The sequence below is a fragment of the Balaenoptera physalus genome (genome assembly GCF_965194825.1).
Source record: "Balaenoptera physalus genome assembly, chromosome: 11".
Lineage (NCBI taxonomy): Eukaryota > Metazoa > Chordata > Mammalia > Artiodactyla > Balaenopteridae > Balaenoptera > Balaenoptera physalus.
In genome coordinates this window covers 107,048,031-107,061,555 of record NC_138896.1, presented here as the reverse complement: position 1 = coordinate 107,061,555, position 13,525 = coordinate 107,048,031, and the positions used below count along the sequence as shown (strand labels likewise).

At 56.0% G+C, this 13,525-nt stretch overlaps 1 protein-coding gene across 1 annotated transcript in view; it reads left to right on the top strand.

Moving 5' to 3' along the window:
- The window catches only part of LOC309638022 (uncharacterized protein C3orf20), an 89,048-nt gene that overhangs the window by 73,425 nt on the left and 2,098 nt on the right, over positions 1-13,525 (top strand). The window contains exons 12-14 of the mRNA XM_082413461.1: positions 954-1,257; positions 3,377-3,484; positions 4,574-4,716. Of these exons, the coding sequence (XP_082269587.1) occupies positions 954-1,257; positions 3,377-3,484; positions 4,574-4,716 (555 nt within the window). The remainder of the gene's footprint in view (positions 1-953; positions 1,258-3,376; positions 3,485-4,573; positions 4,717-13,525) is intronic.

Below are 13,525 nucleotides of genomic sequence, written 5' to 3'. Positions count from 1 at the left end.
AGAGCAAAGGGCCTGAGGTTGGAGGGTGAGAAGAGGCCACCGGGGCTGAGTGCAGTGAGCAAAGGTGAGAATGTTGGAGGAGAATAAGAGGTAGAGGGGGTGAGGAAGAGGCCAGATCAAGTATAGCCTTGGAGGGCATTGTAGGGACTTTGGCTTTTATCCTGTGAAGGTGGGAAGCCACTGAAGGGTATTGAAGAGAGTAGTGATGTGGTATGACTTGGCTCTTTTTCTAAAAAATTTTTATTAACATATGGTTGATTTATAATGTTTCAGGTGTACAACAAAGTACACACATACTTTTTCAGGTTCTTTTCCAGTATAGTTTATTATAAGATATTGAATATAGTTCCCTGTGCTATACAGTAGGTCCTTGTTGTTTACCTGTTTTATATACAGTAGTGGGTATCTGTTAATCCCAAGCTCCTAATTTATCCCTCGCTCCCTTTCCCCTTTGGTAATCATAAATTTGTTTTCTATGTGTGGGTGTGACTTAGTTCTAACAGGATCCCTTGAAAGACCCATTAGGAGGCACTGGTAGGCAGTCAGGCAAGAGATGATGGAGGCTTAGACCATGTTACTAGGAGTGGGGGCAGGGAAAGTGGTCGGATCCTGGATTTGTCTTGAATGTAGAGTAGACAAGCTTGCTGATAGATTGGACGGATGTGGGGTGTGAGAGAAAGAAAGGCGTTCAGGATGATTCCAGAGTTTTTGTTGGATGGATGAAAGAGTCCCTTGCAAATCCTGTTTTGCAACTGAGGAAACTTGAGGCACGGAGAGGTTAGGGGACCCATCCAAGGCGGCATTGCACATTGGTGGCAGAGGCCAGACTAGAACTGCCTGCAGCCCAACTCTGACTCTGCAGCAGTGGGGGCTTTGTTCATCTGGAGCTAGGCCTGGGGGCCAGGGACCTGCACCCCGCCCACTAAGCGCCACCCACTTGTTCTTCCTGGCAGAGGGAAGGCCGGAGAGGTTCACAGCCCCACCAGGTGGGCAATCTCACCCTCCGACTGCCCACTGGTTCTGCGAAAGCTCATTTGCAAAGAAGACGTCCGGGCCGGCTGCAAGTGCATGGTGAGGGCACCCTTGGTGTCCGACGTGGAGCTGGAGCGCTTCCTGTCAGCACCCCGAGACCCCAGCCAGGTGCTGGTGTTCGGGATCGTGTCGGGCCAGAACTCCACCAGGTCAGGGCAGCTCCAGTGGCTGCTGGACACACTCTACAGTCACCGGCAGCAGGGCCGTGCCTCCCCCTGCATCCAGGTTGGTCCCGGGCCCAGCCCAGGACACGGGTGGGGGAGACCCCCGTGGGGCTGGGATTGGCTAAGCCTCTTGCTGAGAGCACGTGGGCCGTCTTTCACTTCCTTTTCTCCTGGGCTTTTGCACACGCTCTTCCTACCATCTGCAGCCCTCTTCTCTCTCTGCCACTCATCCTCCTGTCCCAGGTGAATGTCACCACTCAAGGTGGGGGCCTTTTCTGACCTTGAGACAGGTCAGGGTGCTGGCCATTTTCTTCCAGACCACAAGCTGCAGATTATGGTCATGTACTGGAGTGAGCATTTAGAGGAGACGTGCTCACCATGGGACCCTCAGGGCTCAGGAATGTTCATGGCCGAATACCTGCGTGTAGGTCCCGTGCCAGGCCCCAGGGGTGGCACTGATAGCAGCCCGGGCAAGGGCCATGAGAGGACAGGTCTAGGCACGTAGGAGCCCAGGAACGGGGCCAGCGGCCTCTGAGGGTCAGCCAGGGTCTCCCAGGAAGAGAGGGTTTTGGCAGATGGGTGTGTGTTCCCAGCAGAGGCAGCAGGCTCTGCAAAGCTTGGGGGAAAATGGCCGCTCCAGGCCCCAGCTCACTGTGGTTGAAGTTCTAGGGGTTGGTCAGTCAGGGGCGCGTGGAACCCACCCCATCTCCTTGCTGCAGAGTCGTTCCTAAGTCTCATCATCACCCTGAATCAGCAGCAGTTCCCAGCCGGGTTAGCACAGTTCATGGGGTGGCCCCGTTCCCCAGACCAAGTGGAGCAGAGGATGCCAAGTGTGACCAAGCGTGCGCATAAGAGCTTCATGTTCACTGCTGACCTCCTTCAGGTCCTCTTTGCCCTGTGACCTCTCGAATTCATTGCTTTGCCCTGTCTCTCTCTGGCTGCAATCCTGAGTTCTAAATTTCCATGTATGCCCTGGGAATGCCCCCTCCTTCCTTCTTCCCAGGGGTGCTGCCTCCCTGACCCCCAGGTGTCCACCCTCAGGCATGCACTCCAGCCAGTGCCTGGAGCTTGGCATCGGAACCCTTCTGATCAGACGCCAGAAGGCTTTTTACGGGTCTCATACATCAAAGCCACATATATTTTCTGGAGAGAATTCCAATTTAGTTAGATTCCATGAGCACTATTGAGTACCAGCTCTGTACCCATCTGTATATAGATATCATCCCTGCCCTTGTGGGAAGTTAGAGTTGACTTTAGTTTATTTCGGGGCTATTAATTGTTCACTAATAATTGTCTGAAAGTATAGGAAGGTGCAGTGGCCCAGCCCAGCCATGGGAAGCATGAACGGGCACAGGGCCTGGGCTGAGGTGGTTGAAGCGACGCAGGAATGGGCAGCAGGATTTGAGGAGGGCAGAGGACAGACCCAGGGGTGGTGTCAGATCTCACGGTGACTCTGGTGCCACCATTCCAGTGTCTTTAGTTAAGGCAGAAACGTTCCCTGACATTCTTTTGCTCTGATAACTAGAACCCCAGGTGCAGTTCTGCATTCCACACTTTAAACTGAACGGTCAGGCAGAACAGCTGGGGGCACCTGGAATAAAAGACAGATAGAACCAGAAAACATCACATTACACATTAGTCATATTAATGGACCTGTAGCACCCAGAAAGGAGGGGAAAGAGACAAGCTTTACCCTGGATTGACCAGGTCCTACCTTGAGGTGAACATTCAATTCAGGTCCTGGCACTGGATTGGGTGACTGGGAGGTGTTCAGAGGGGCAGCCAGTGGGGGCAGAGGGGGGTAGACGGTGGAGGAATCCTGGAAAGGAGTACCCCCAGGAGCAGGGCACACCTTCAGATCTCTGCAGGGCTTCTCCCAGGCAAAGGGATAAACAAGTCCTGCAGACCCCAGAAGGCTGGGCTCGTGGATGTCACGTGGTGGGGGGCAGTCATCTCCGTGATGGCCTTCATCAGCAGAGGGCCCTAAGCGGATCCAGGACATCCTCTGGGAATGGTCAAGGGAGGTGTGCGCGCAGGGGCTGAAGGGCCACTGAGCAGGAGTTGGGAGGGGATGTTGTATGGGGCTCAGGACTCAGGGGAACCAGCCTGGCTGAGAACGTGGGAATCCAAGTGTGTCTTCTTGGCATGGGGGTGACGGGCACTCCTTTCTCTCTCGGCAGTGCCGGCACGACCCCTACCGCCTGCTGCAGTACAACCTGGACAGCCCCCTGCAGAGGGACCCGCCCCTGCTGGTGAAGAAGTACGCTGTGATGCAGGGGATGGTTCTGGTGAGCCGGGGCCCAGGGGGACCCACTGCCCGCTGCCTGCCACCCTGGTCTTTGCAGCCCCTACCCTTGTGGAATCACAGATTTAGGGGCCAGGCTGAGGCCCAGAGAGCAGTACTGACCGAAAGTCACCCAGCGCATGTTGCTGGGGCTGGAGCCTGGCTCCCGTCCCCAGGCTGACCCCATGTGTCTCCCATCCCAGGAGGCTGAAGGGACAGGTGATGCTTAACCTGAAGAAACAAATTCTCTTCATCTGTTTGTTTTTAAATAACTTTTTGCTAAAAACAGTGTATTGTAAAAAAACACATATATTCATTGTAGAAACTTTGGAAAATGCAGTTTAGAAAATAATCACTTCATCATATCAGCCGGATGGCCTAATTGTTCATGCACTGAGCGCGTGCTAGGACCAGTGCTTTCGGGAGCCCTGGGGCGTACCCCTGCTCACATTTTGGTGTCTGGGCTCTTCAGTAATTTTCTGACTTTGAGACCCTGCCTTTTAATTATGATTTTTAACTGCAGCATAAGAATCACTTTATTTCTCTACCTGTGTTCCTTTTGTTGGATGTTTATGTTATTTCCTTTTTGGTTTGGGCCATAATAAATAGCACCGTAATGGATATCCTTGCACAGAAATCTTGGACAGGCCTCTCTTGTTGAGACTGACACGTGGAGGGTGGGGGTGCAGAGAGCAGTAGGACAAGATCCCTGCCCTCAAGGGGCCCCCGTCCCCTGGGACCTGCTCATCAGTGTAACAGATAAGTGGGTTAGAGGCAGAGGGGCTTGGGGGCCTCTGAGCAGGAAGACACCCTTCTGGCCCCAGGGCTCTGTGAAGGGGCATTTCAGCTGGTCAGGCCTGCAGGGGGCAAAGGCTGGGATGGTGAGGCTGCCCTCTGACTTGCAGGCCTGCATAGGGGACAGGCTCAGCCACACCTCACTGAGGGACTCGGGGACGGCAGCACCCCTGCCCCAGAACCACCAAAGAAAGGCCTGGGTTCCGGGACAAGCTCTGAGAGCCCGCTGCACTGTCCTGAGATTCAGTGCTGATGTGCTGAGGGTCTCTCCCACTGTTTCCTTATTGTGTGTCAACAGATGTTCGCTGGGGGAAAGCTCCTTTTTGGGGGCTGCGTTTTGAATGGATATGGCTTCAGCAGGCAGAATCTGCTGAAACAGATCTTCCAGGCTCGACAGAACTGCAAGATGGGCTACTTCCTGCCTCAGAACTACAAATTTAGGTAAAGCAGGAAACACGTGGGATGAGGGGCGGGCACAGGGCAGGGTGACCGGGAGGGAGGGGCTAGCGCTGTGGGAGGTGCCTGGGCCCAGCTTGCTTGAGATGAGCAAAGGTAGGTCTCTAGGCTCCAGAAGCACACAGCCTGGTCCAGGGAAGGAGCCTGGCGTTTATGACGTTGCTCACAGCTGTATTGGGAGACAGCAGCGGATTCTAGAACGCCTGGGCAGTACCTGCCTAGGAAGCATTATCTGCCTGCAGACGTGGGCCTGCCTCTGATTGCGTCCCCGCGGCACTGAGTCTGGCAGCGCGCCACTCCCACCAGGCCCTCAGTTTTCTAGGAGTCCTGACACCAGTGTCTCGCCCAGCAGTAGCCGGGCATGGCCCTGCAGTGCCTCTGTTTCTGGGTCCTGTTTCAAGAGGGTTGTTGGCAGACAGCCTTGCATCAGAGCCCTGAGAGGGCCTCGCCGTCCCTTGGTAGGGACCGTGTCTTCCTTACCAGAGTTTTCATCTGCTTTGTTTTGTCCCGATGTAGTGGGAGGATTCAAGGAAACCGTTCCTCTGAGGTGGGCAGGTGCGGGGGAGAAGAGACTGGTGTCGGGAAACGCAGGGGGTGGTAGGCCTGGGAGCCAGATCGTGGGCTGCGGGCACTTGGGCCTTCTCTGTCCTCCGAGGAGCTGCCACAGAGACCACCGTCAGTCTGGGCTTGGGGTCCGTGAGGCCATCACAGCAAGAGCTGTAAGCATGCAGAAGAGCTGGGGTTTCCTCAGCCAGAGGAGGAACTTGGCTGCCCAGGAGCTTTCAAGCCCCAGTCGAGACTGGGGTGGGGTCGTGACTAGAGAGTGGACTGGTTGTGACAAACAGAGCACAAGGGTGAGGGTGTGCCAGGCCAGGGACAACTGGGGCAAGGCCCCAGGCTCCTACAGTCCTGAGGGGTGCAGCCACCTGGGGACAGCCCTGCCCTGAGGCGCAGGCAGTGGGTGGGCAAGTGGCTGCAGGTCCCTGCAGGTATTAAGCCATCAGGGGGCTGGGTGTCCTGCCCCACGTGCCCTGGACCCCCCACTCCCTTCTCTTCGCATCCTCCGCTCATGCTCAGGGCCCAGCACGAAGGAGGCCCTTGGGAAACATCTGCTGAATGACGGCCAAGGGCTGATTTTATCCCAGGGAGTCAGAGGTCGGGTCAGAATGAGGAAGGGCTGGCAGACAGTGTGTCTGCTGATAACTGGCCACCCCTTGCCCACCTCCAGTGATGGGAGACCCCTCTCTCCAGAGGCCGCCCCTTTGCAGCCTAAAAGTCATGCCGCTTGGTCAGTTTCTGATCAGCTGCAGCACGCCCAGCCTAGTGCTTGGTCAGCCCTGGGGATTTGGAGGTGGACAAGACCTGGACCTGCTCTACCCTCACTGATCCAAAGGGCCGGAAACTGATGTGAGAAGGAGTGAAGGGCACTAAGCATTAGAGAAACACAAGTCAGAATCACAATGAGAAACCACCTCATACCCATCAGGATGCCTACTATTAAAAATCAAACACAAAAACAGAAAATAACAAGTGTTAGTGAGGATGTAGAGAAATTAGAACTCTGATGTAGGGTGCAGCCATGTGGAAAACAGGATGGAGGTTCCCCAAAAATTAAACGTAGAATCACCATATGATCCAGCAAGTCTCCTTCTGGGTACATACCTAAAACAATTAAAAGTGTCTCAAAGAGATATTTGCACACCCATGTTCATAGCAGCACTGTTCCCAATATCCAAGAAGTGGAAGCAACCCAAGTGTCCATGGATGGATGAATGGATAAAGAAAGCATGGTCTATCCACACAATGGAATATTATTCAGCCTTAAAAAGGAAGGAAATTCTGACACGTGCTGCAACATGGGTGAAACCGGAGGACATTATTCTATGTGAAATAAGCCAGACACAGGACAAATACTGTATGATTCCACTTATATGAGGCCCCTCCAGCAGTCAGATTCATAGAGACAAAGTAGAGTGGTGCCAGGGGGAGGGACATGGGGAGGTTTGTTTAATGGGGACAGATTCAGTTTTACAGGATGAAAAAGTTCCAGAGATCTGTTGTCCAACAATGTGAACGTACTTAATACTACTGAGCTGTACACTTAAAAATTGTTAAGATGGTAAATTTTATGTTACACGCTTTTTTTTTTTTAATAACTAACCACTTGAGCCACTTGCTTTTTCTCTTCTTGCACTTTATTTTTTTAAAGTTATTTATTTATTTATTTATGGCTGTGTTGGGTCTTTGTTTCTGTGCAAGGGCTTTCTCTAGTTGTGGCAAGCGGGGGCCACTCTTCATCGCGGTGCGTGGGTCTCTCACTATCGCGGCCTCTCTTGTTGCGGAGCACAGGCTCCAGACGCGCAGGCTCAGTAATTGTGGCTCACGGACCCAGCTGCTCCGCGGCATGTGGGATTTTCCCAGACCAGGGCTCGAACCCATGTCCCCTGCATTGGCAGGCAGATTCTCAACCACTGCGCCACCAGGGAAGCCCTATGTTACACACTTTTAACAACAGTTATAAAAAGGGGGTCGGAGATGCTCTGTGGGTGCTTGCAGCTGACAGGGAAGAAAGGGACTGTTTTCCTCGGCTAGCGCGCTCCCAGGGCAAGGGCTGGTTTGGTCTCCGAAGCCCACCCTTTCTGCTCTGGTAGCACCGGGTCCCATTCTCCCTCTGGCCATCAGATCATCCCCTACCTGCTACACCGACCTGTCCACGTCTGTCCCACGGCCTGCACTTCCAGCGTGAGCCTGTCCTCACCACAGAAGGCTTCCTGGGCACTGCACGCTGCAGCTCCTTTCTCCCACGTAGGCCCACCCAGGAGGGAGCCTCTCTGAGCCCTCAATGCACAGCCAGCCAGGCCGAGTGGGGGCGGGTGAGGAGAGAGACCCTGTGGGCAGTGTGGCCTCAGTGGGAGCTGCTATGGCCGTCATCTTTGATGCCCAGGACGGGGCACCAACGCAAGGCCCAATGAAGGCTCCTGGCCCAGCAAACAGAGCCACAGCTGGGAGTCAGGAACGGCCTGGAGACCAGAGCTTGGGGGCCCCCTGCCCCTCACCCACCCCGTGTCTTCTTTCCTTCCTTCCTTTGTTCAGCAGATAGTGACCCCCCCATCCCCACAGCCCTGTGCTTGGCACTGAGTCCATGCTGGCCCAGCCCTCTCCTTGCCCTCTTGGCTTCTCTCGGACATTCTGCAGCTCTGGGGTGGGGTTCAGGCAGCGGCATAAAGGGACGGCCACACAAGGGACCCCCAGGTGGAAGGCACAGAGGGACCCCCGACCGAGGGAGAGCTCAGCAGGCTGGAACAGTCAGGAGAGCTCCTGGGCAGAGTGGGCAGAAGCTGGGTCGAAAGGACAGCTGGAACGCACACAAGGTGGCATCTTGAGGAGGTGGCCGCCTCATGAGTCTGAGCTGCAGCCACCTGGACGCTTGGCGGCTGCTCTTCCCGGCCTCCCTCATTGGGCTCAGGGAGGCCTCCCTGTGGCCAGGAGAGGTTGCGCTATTGGCAGGCCCTGCGATGGGTGCCTGTGAGCAGTGGCACGCTGGGCTGCAGTGGGGACGAGGGAAGGGCTCCTCCCCCGCCCCTGGAGAGAGCAGTGAGATACTCCTGGGAACACCAAGAGGCTCCACATGCCAGGGGCTCACCCCTGCCCCGGGGTGGGGGGATGATGGAGATGGGGCCACCTTAGCTACAGGTAAGACAGGTGCTACCGGATTCCCAGACCCCAAGTGCAGCTGGCAGCTGGGGGTGGTGCTTTGAGAAGGGTAGCCCAGGCAGCTTTGAGGGGCAAGGCCAGAGGGGGCTGGAACCCTTGACAGGCCCCTGGCGCTGAGGCCTCCTAAAGACTGTCTCCGTGGCCGGGGGCCAGTGTTAATTCACAGACAACAAGACTATGGAGGGCCTCTGATGGGGGTGCCTCTCCATCAGGGTTACCCCCACTCTTGTTGGGTATCCTGCTGTTGGTCACCCTTCACCCAGGGACACACCCTTCACCTGCATCCCGCTTGGCTTGACTCCATTTTTCCATTTGGTGGTGCTTTGAGTTCCTAAGACATGCTGAGCCACGGCCCATCCTGGGGAACAGGGGCAGGTTGGGTCGGGGGGTGCGGCGAGGGGAGCCCGCAGTGCTGTCTGCTTCCCCTCCGCCCTGTTCACTGCCATGTGCCCAGCGCAGGAAGTCTCAAGAGACCCATTCCTGGGGTCTGCTTTCCTGCCCCCTCTGTCCACCAGGATTCCAAGGGGACGGCGGGGAGGCAGCCTGGTCTACACTTCACCGCTGCAGACCACGGATTCCCCCTGCCGTTGGTGCAGTCGCTGCCGCTTGGGCCTGCCTTTGCCGTCCGTGCATGCTGCCTACAGCGCCCGGCAGGGGCGGTGGGGAGAGGAGAGTGAAGCCGTGGGCTTCAAGCCCAGCTGCTGGATGATGTGGGAGTCCGGGAGGTGAGCCCCCTACAGAGGGGCTGGCCCAGGCCAGGAGCCCCTTGTGCAGCCCCCTCCCGTTGGCGCAGGGAGCAGAGGGGGCAGGGAAGTGCCTGCAGAGGCGGGGGCCAGGCTACGCCACACACATGGCTTTGACGGTCACCTGCCCTCTCCCAGTAGGACGGGGACACCATTCTTTCAGGACCCTCTCAGAGCAGGGAGTCGAGAGAATCAAAAACTGTAAGAGGTGATGTGCTCTGTGATGACAAAGTGCTTTGTAAACTGTCGTATGCCCGGTAAACTGCAAAGCCTGTGTAAACTGTAATATGCCCGGTAAGCCCTGGAGCACTTTGCAAGCTGTGGTGAAGTCTGTGAAAGACCGAGTCCTTTGTTAGGTGCCGCCTGCCCAGCCAGCCACAGGGGCTCTGGACGCTGTGAGGTGCCCCATCGACTGCAGAGTGTCTTGTAACTCTGTGTACCCTCTACCCAAACCTGAAGACGGGCCTGCTCCAAAGGGCCCCGTGAGCTGGGAGCCTGGAAAGTGCTTCACAAACTGTATGGTACACTGTACCCTGTGAAACACTCTGTAAACTACAAGACACTCCATAAATGACAAGGCCCCTTATAAACTGTCAAGTTCTCTGAAGTGAAAAGTACATTTCAGACAGGGAGCGCAGTGCTGTAATTGCACATGTAATCCTCGGTAGGCTTTGTAAATTGTAATGTTCCCTATAAACTAGAGCAAAGTCTCTGTAAACTGTAAAGTGCCACCGCATGTGAGGGGACGCTCTTCACAGTTGTGCCACTTGATAGCATGACTACCTTAGAAGAGGCAGGAGGCGGCCTTTCAGTGGCAGGAGGGGCAGGCAGCGGAGGGCCAGGGCACAGTGGCAGGAGACCTGGGTCTCTCCTCGCATCAGCTATGCCCACCAGGCCCCCTCCAGGGAGGATACTGTGAAGGGTGGGCCCAGTGCCAGGGAGGAGCCAGCTGCCACCAGGCCCTCCCACAGTGATGCTGCTGTGAGGGAGGGCCACTCGCCCTCGCCAGCTGTTCACGCCAGCATCCACCCTCCGCCCAAGGAAACCTACCAGGGGCCTTGTTCACCCTGTCCTCAGGCACCTTGACAGCTCTCACAGAGAGGAGTCAAGCCAGGCCTGGGAAGAGGGTGCAAGCTGTGTGTGTGCAGGGACAGGGCGTGGCTGAGCCGGCCCTCCAACCCCCACCCCTGTCCTAAGGGGCCTCCCCACCTCCACACCCAGGCAGCTCTCCTAACCAGCCGTGGAGGGTCTCAGCAGGGCTCTGGTTGGTGGCACTGCGAGCCTGCTGCCGGCCTGCCCTGGGTCAAGCCACTCTGTTAGGGGAACTGGAGACACGTGAGGTGTGGACCAGGCCTGGTTGGTGAGATGGGACTTGTGAGCTCGTGGAGAGGAGACAGTAGAAGCCTGCCAGCATGAGGCGGTGCCCGGGCTCTCTGTGTGTTAGCAGGTCACTGTGGACCAGTTCTTGAGGAGTCCTGGCAAGACCAGCTGGAGCGGGGGCCCAGCGGAAGGAGAAGCAGGCACTGGATAGGCAGGGGAAGGGCATGTCAAGGAAGGCTTCCGTGACCCGATCATGCAAGCAGTGGGGAGCCATTGAAGGTTCCTGAGCTGGGGGAGAGGCTTGATCAGCGTTGGGCTTTAGACTCATGAACCTGGTAGGGACTGGGTTGGGGCTACCAGGGTGTTAATAGGCTTGTCAGAGGAGCAGATGGTATGGATAAAGGTGATTTTAAAGCCACTTCTGGGACTTCCCCAGCAGTCTAGTGGTTAAGACTCCACGCTTTCACTGCAGGGGGTGTGGGTTCAATCCCTGTTCGGGGAACTAGGATCCCGCACGCCTGCGCCTGCATGGCCTAAATAAATAAATAAATAAATAAAGCCACTTCTCTCCCGGACAGGGGGACCTGAAAGAGCTGATTGGAAAAAGGCCACCTTCCTACAGTAGACCAGGGACTAGATGTAGGGGCTGGCCTCGATGCCACAGGGAGGAGGGGGGCTTCACTCTGATGAGGACCAGCCCTTGGTGACACTATCCTTTTCACTGAAGTGAGTACAAAGGTTTTTTAAATTGCTGGAGGGGCTGGCCTGTTACAGACCCCCAGATGGCTTTCCCTGCTTATCCCTGAGCAAGGATGGTCTCGGCATGCATCTCCAGACTGTTCTTCCAGGAAAGCACCTGGCCTACTGTCAGCAGGAACAGGAGTGTTCCCGTCACCCCAAGAGGATGGCCGTGTGGCTTCACTGGCCTAGCCATTTGCGTTCCTTGATGCCCCATCATTTGGTTCATTCGTTCATTCACTCATACCTACTGTGCCACGTTGCTAAGATCAAGTCCTCTCCTCAGGTGATTGGAGGCTGACTCACAGAGCTGTGAACCCTGCACCAAAATAAATAGAGGAGGGAATCACTCCTTCTCCAAGAGTTCAGGGAAGGCTTCCCAGAGGAGGTGACACAGGAGCCTGGCCTTAAAAGATGAGTACAAGGTCCAGGAGAGAAGGAGAGGGGAAAGGCACTCCTGACAGGGGATTGGATGGTGTGGCACACTTTGGGACCTGGGAGCAGGATAGCTGTGGATTTAGTGAGGCTACCAAGAGGGGCTGTTAGAAAAACGTGCCAGTGGTTTACGCCAGATTCTGATGGGCCTCGAGCTGGGCATCACTCCAGAGAGCTGGGGCTCACCCCTGCAGAAGCTGCGGAGCCATAGACTGGTTTTAAGCAAGAGAGACAAGGCCCGATCCAGGAGGACAAGCTGCTGGGCAGCAGCGTGGACATTGGCCATGTAACGCTGGAAGCAGGGAGGCCAGGGAGGAGGCTTGTGCCCTGGAGGGGTGCTTCAGGATGGGCGGGACTGAGGGGCCAGCTGTGAGCCTAGCTTAGGGAGTAGGTGCTCAAAATTGCTTGTGGTATGAAAGAATGAGTGACTGAACAGGGAAGAAATTTAGGGGGACCATGCTTCTTCCTGGGCTTTTCCCTTCTGCTCCCCAAGCACCCTCTGCCACCCAGAGAACCCAGGGGCCTCCTCCCCATCCAGCCTGGGCTGGGGCCCTGCAGGGGTTCCCAGAGGAGACATCGGCCTGGCTCTGCCCCTGGTCATCCCCCTCTGCCCTCTGGGACCAGCAGGGATGGAGGCCAGCGCCCCTGGGCTCAGCCCAGACACCTGCACCATCCGTGCAGGACCTGACTTCCCAGGCCCCCTAGGCCTCCAGCCTGGTGTCCAGTGCGGTGCTGCGCAGGGTGGCTTGGACTGAGTTGTGTGGGGCAGGGGCAGGCAGCAGAGGGCGGGTAGAGGAAGGCGTCAGTTTGCAAACATTGTGAATACACCCAGCCTTTGTGACCCTGTTTTGGTATTTCTCCACTTTTAATTTTTCTAGGGCCCTTGGAATAATGGAAGAGACCCCCTCCGCCCCCTTGTCTCTTATCTCTGAAATGCCCTGCCTTGAGCAAGTGGCATGCAGGGTCGGGTGAGGCAGAGGCAGGGGTGGGGGGATAGGAGCTCAGTAAACATGAGAGACAGTGAACGAAAGGGCCAGCGCTGTCCCTTCCACAAGCCCACTCTCCTTTCTGCCCTTGTCGGTGGGACGGGGACAGAAGCCCCTGAGCTGCCTGTCCCCTGGGACTGCTTGATGCCCAAAGCCACCTTGTCACTGGAAAGTGCTTGTTGTCAGTGAATGGCTGCAGAGCCTTGAGGTGTGGTGCAAAGGTGAGGAGTGAGCACGGGAGAGGCTTGGACAGAAAGGTGTTGTCTCATGACTCTAGAGGCCAGAGTTCAGATTGAGGTGTGGCTGCCACGCTCCCTCCAAAGGTGCCAGGGGAGGATCTGTTCCAGGCCTCTCTCCCTGCTGCTGGGAGCTCCTTGGCCGTGGCAGCACTACTGTCGTCTCGTGACATCCCCCATGCCTGTCTGTGTCCACACTTCTCCCTTTTATAAGGACGCTGGGTAGATGAGATGATAGGTCACGCCACTCTGGTGTGACTTCATGACTTCATCTTTTTTTTATATATATAAATTTATTTATTTATTTATTTATTTATGGCTGCATTGGGTCTTCGTTGCTGCGTGCGGGCTTTCTCTAGTTGCGGTGAGTGGGGGCTACTCTTCGTTGTGGTGCGTGGGCTTCTCATTGCAGTGGCTTCTCTTGTTTCAGAACTCAGGCTGTAGGCCCACAGGCTTCAGTAGTTATGGCGCACGGGCTTAGTTGCTCCGTGGCATGTGGGATCTTCCTGGACCAGGGCCCGAACCCGTGTCGCCTGCATTTGCAGGCAGATTCTCAACCAATGCGCCACCAGAGAAGTCCCCATGACTTCATCTTCACTCATTATTTCCAAATGAGGTCACA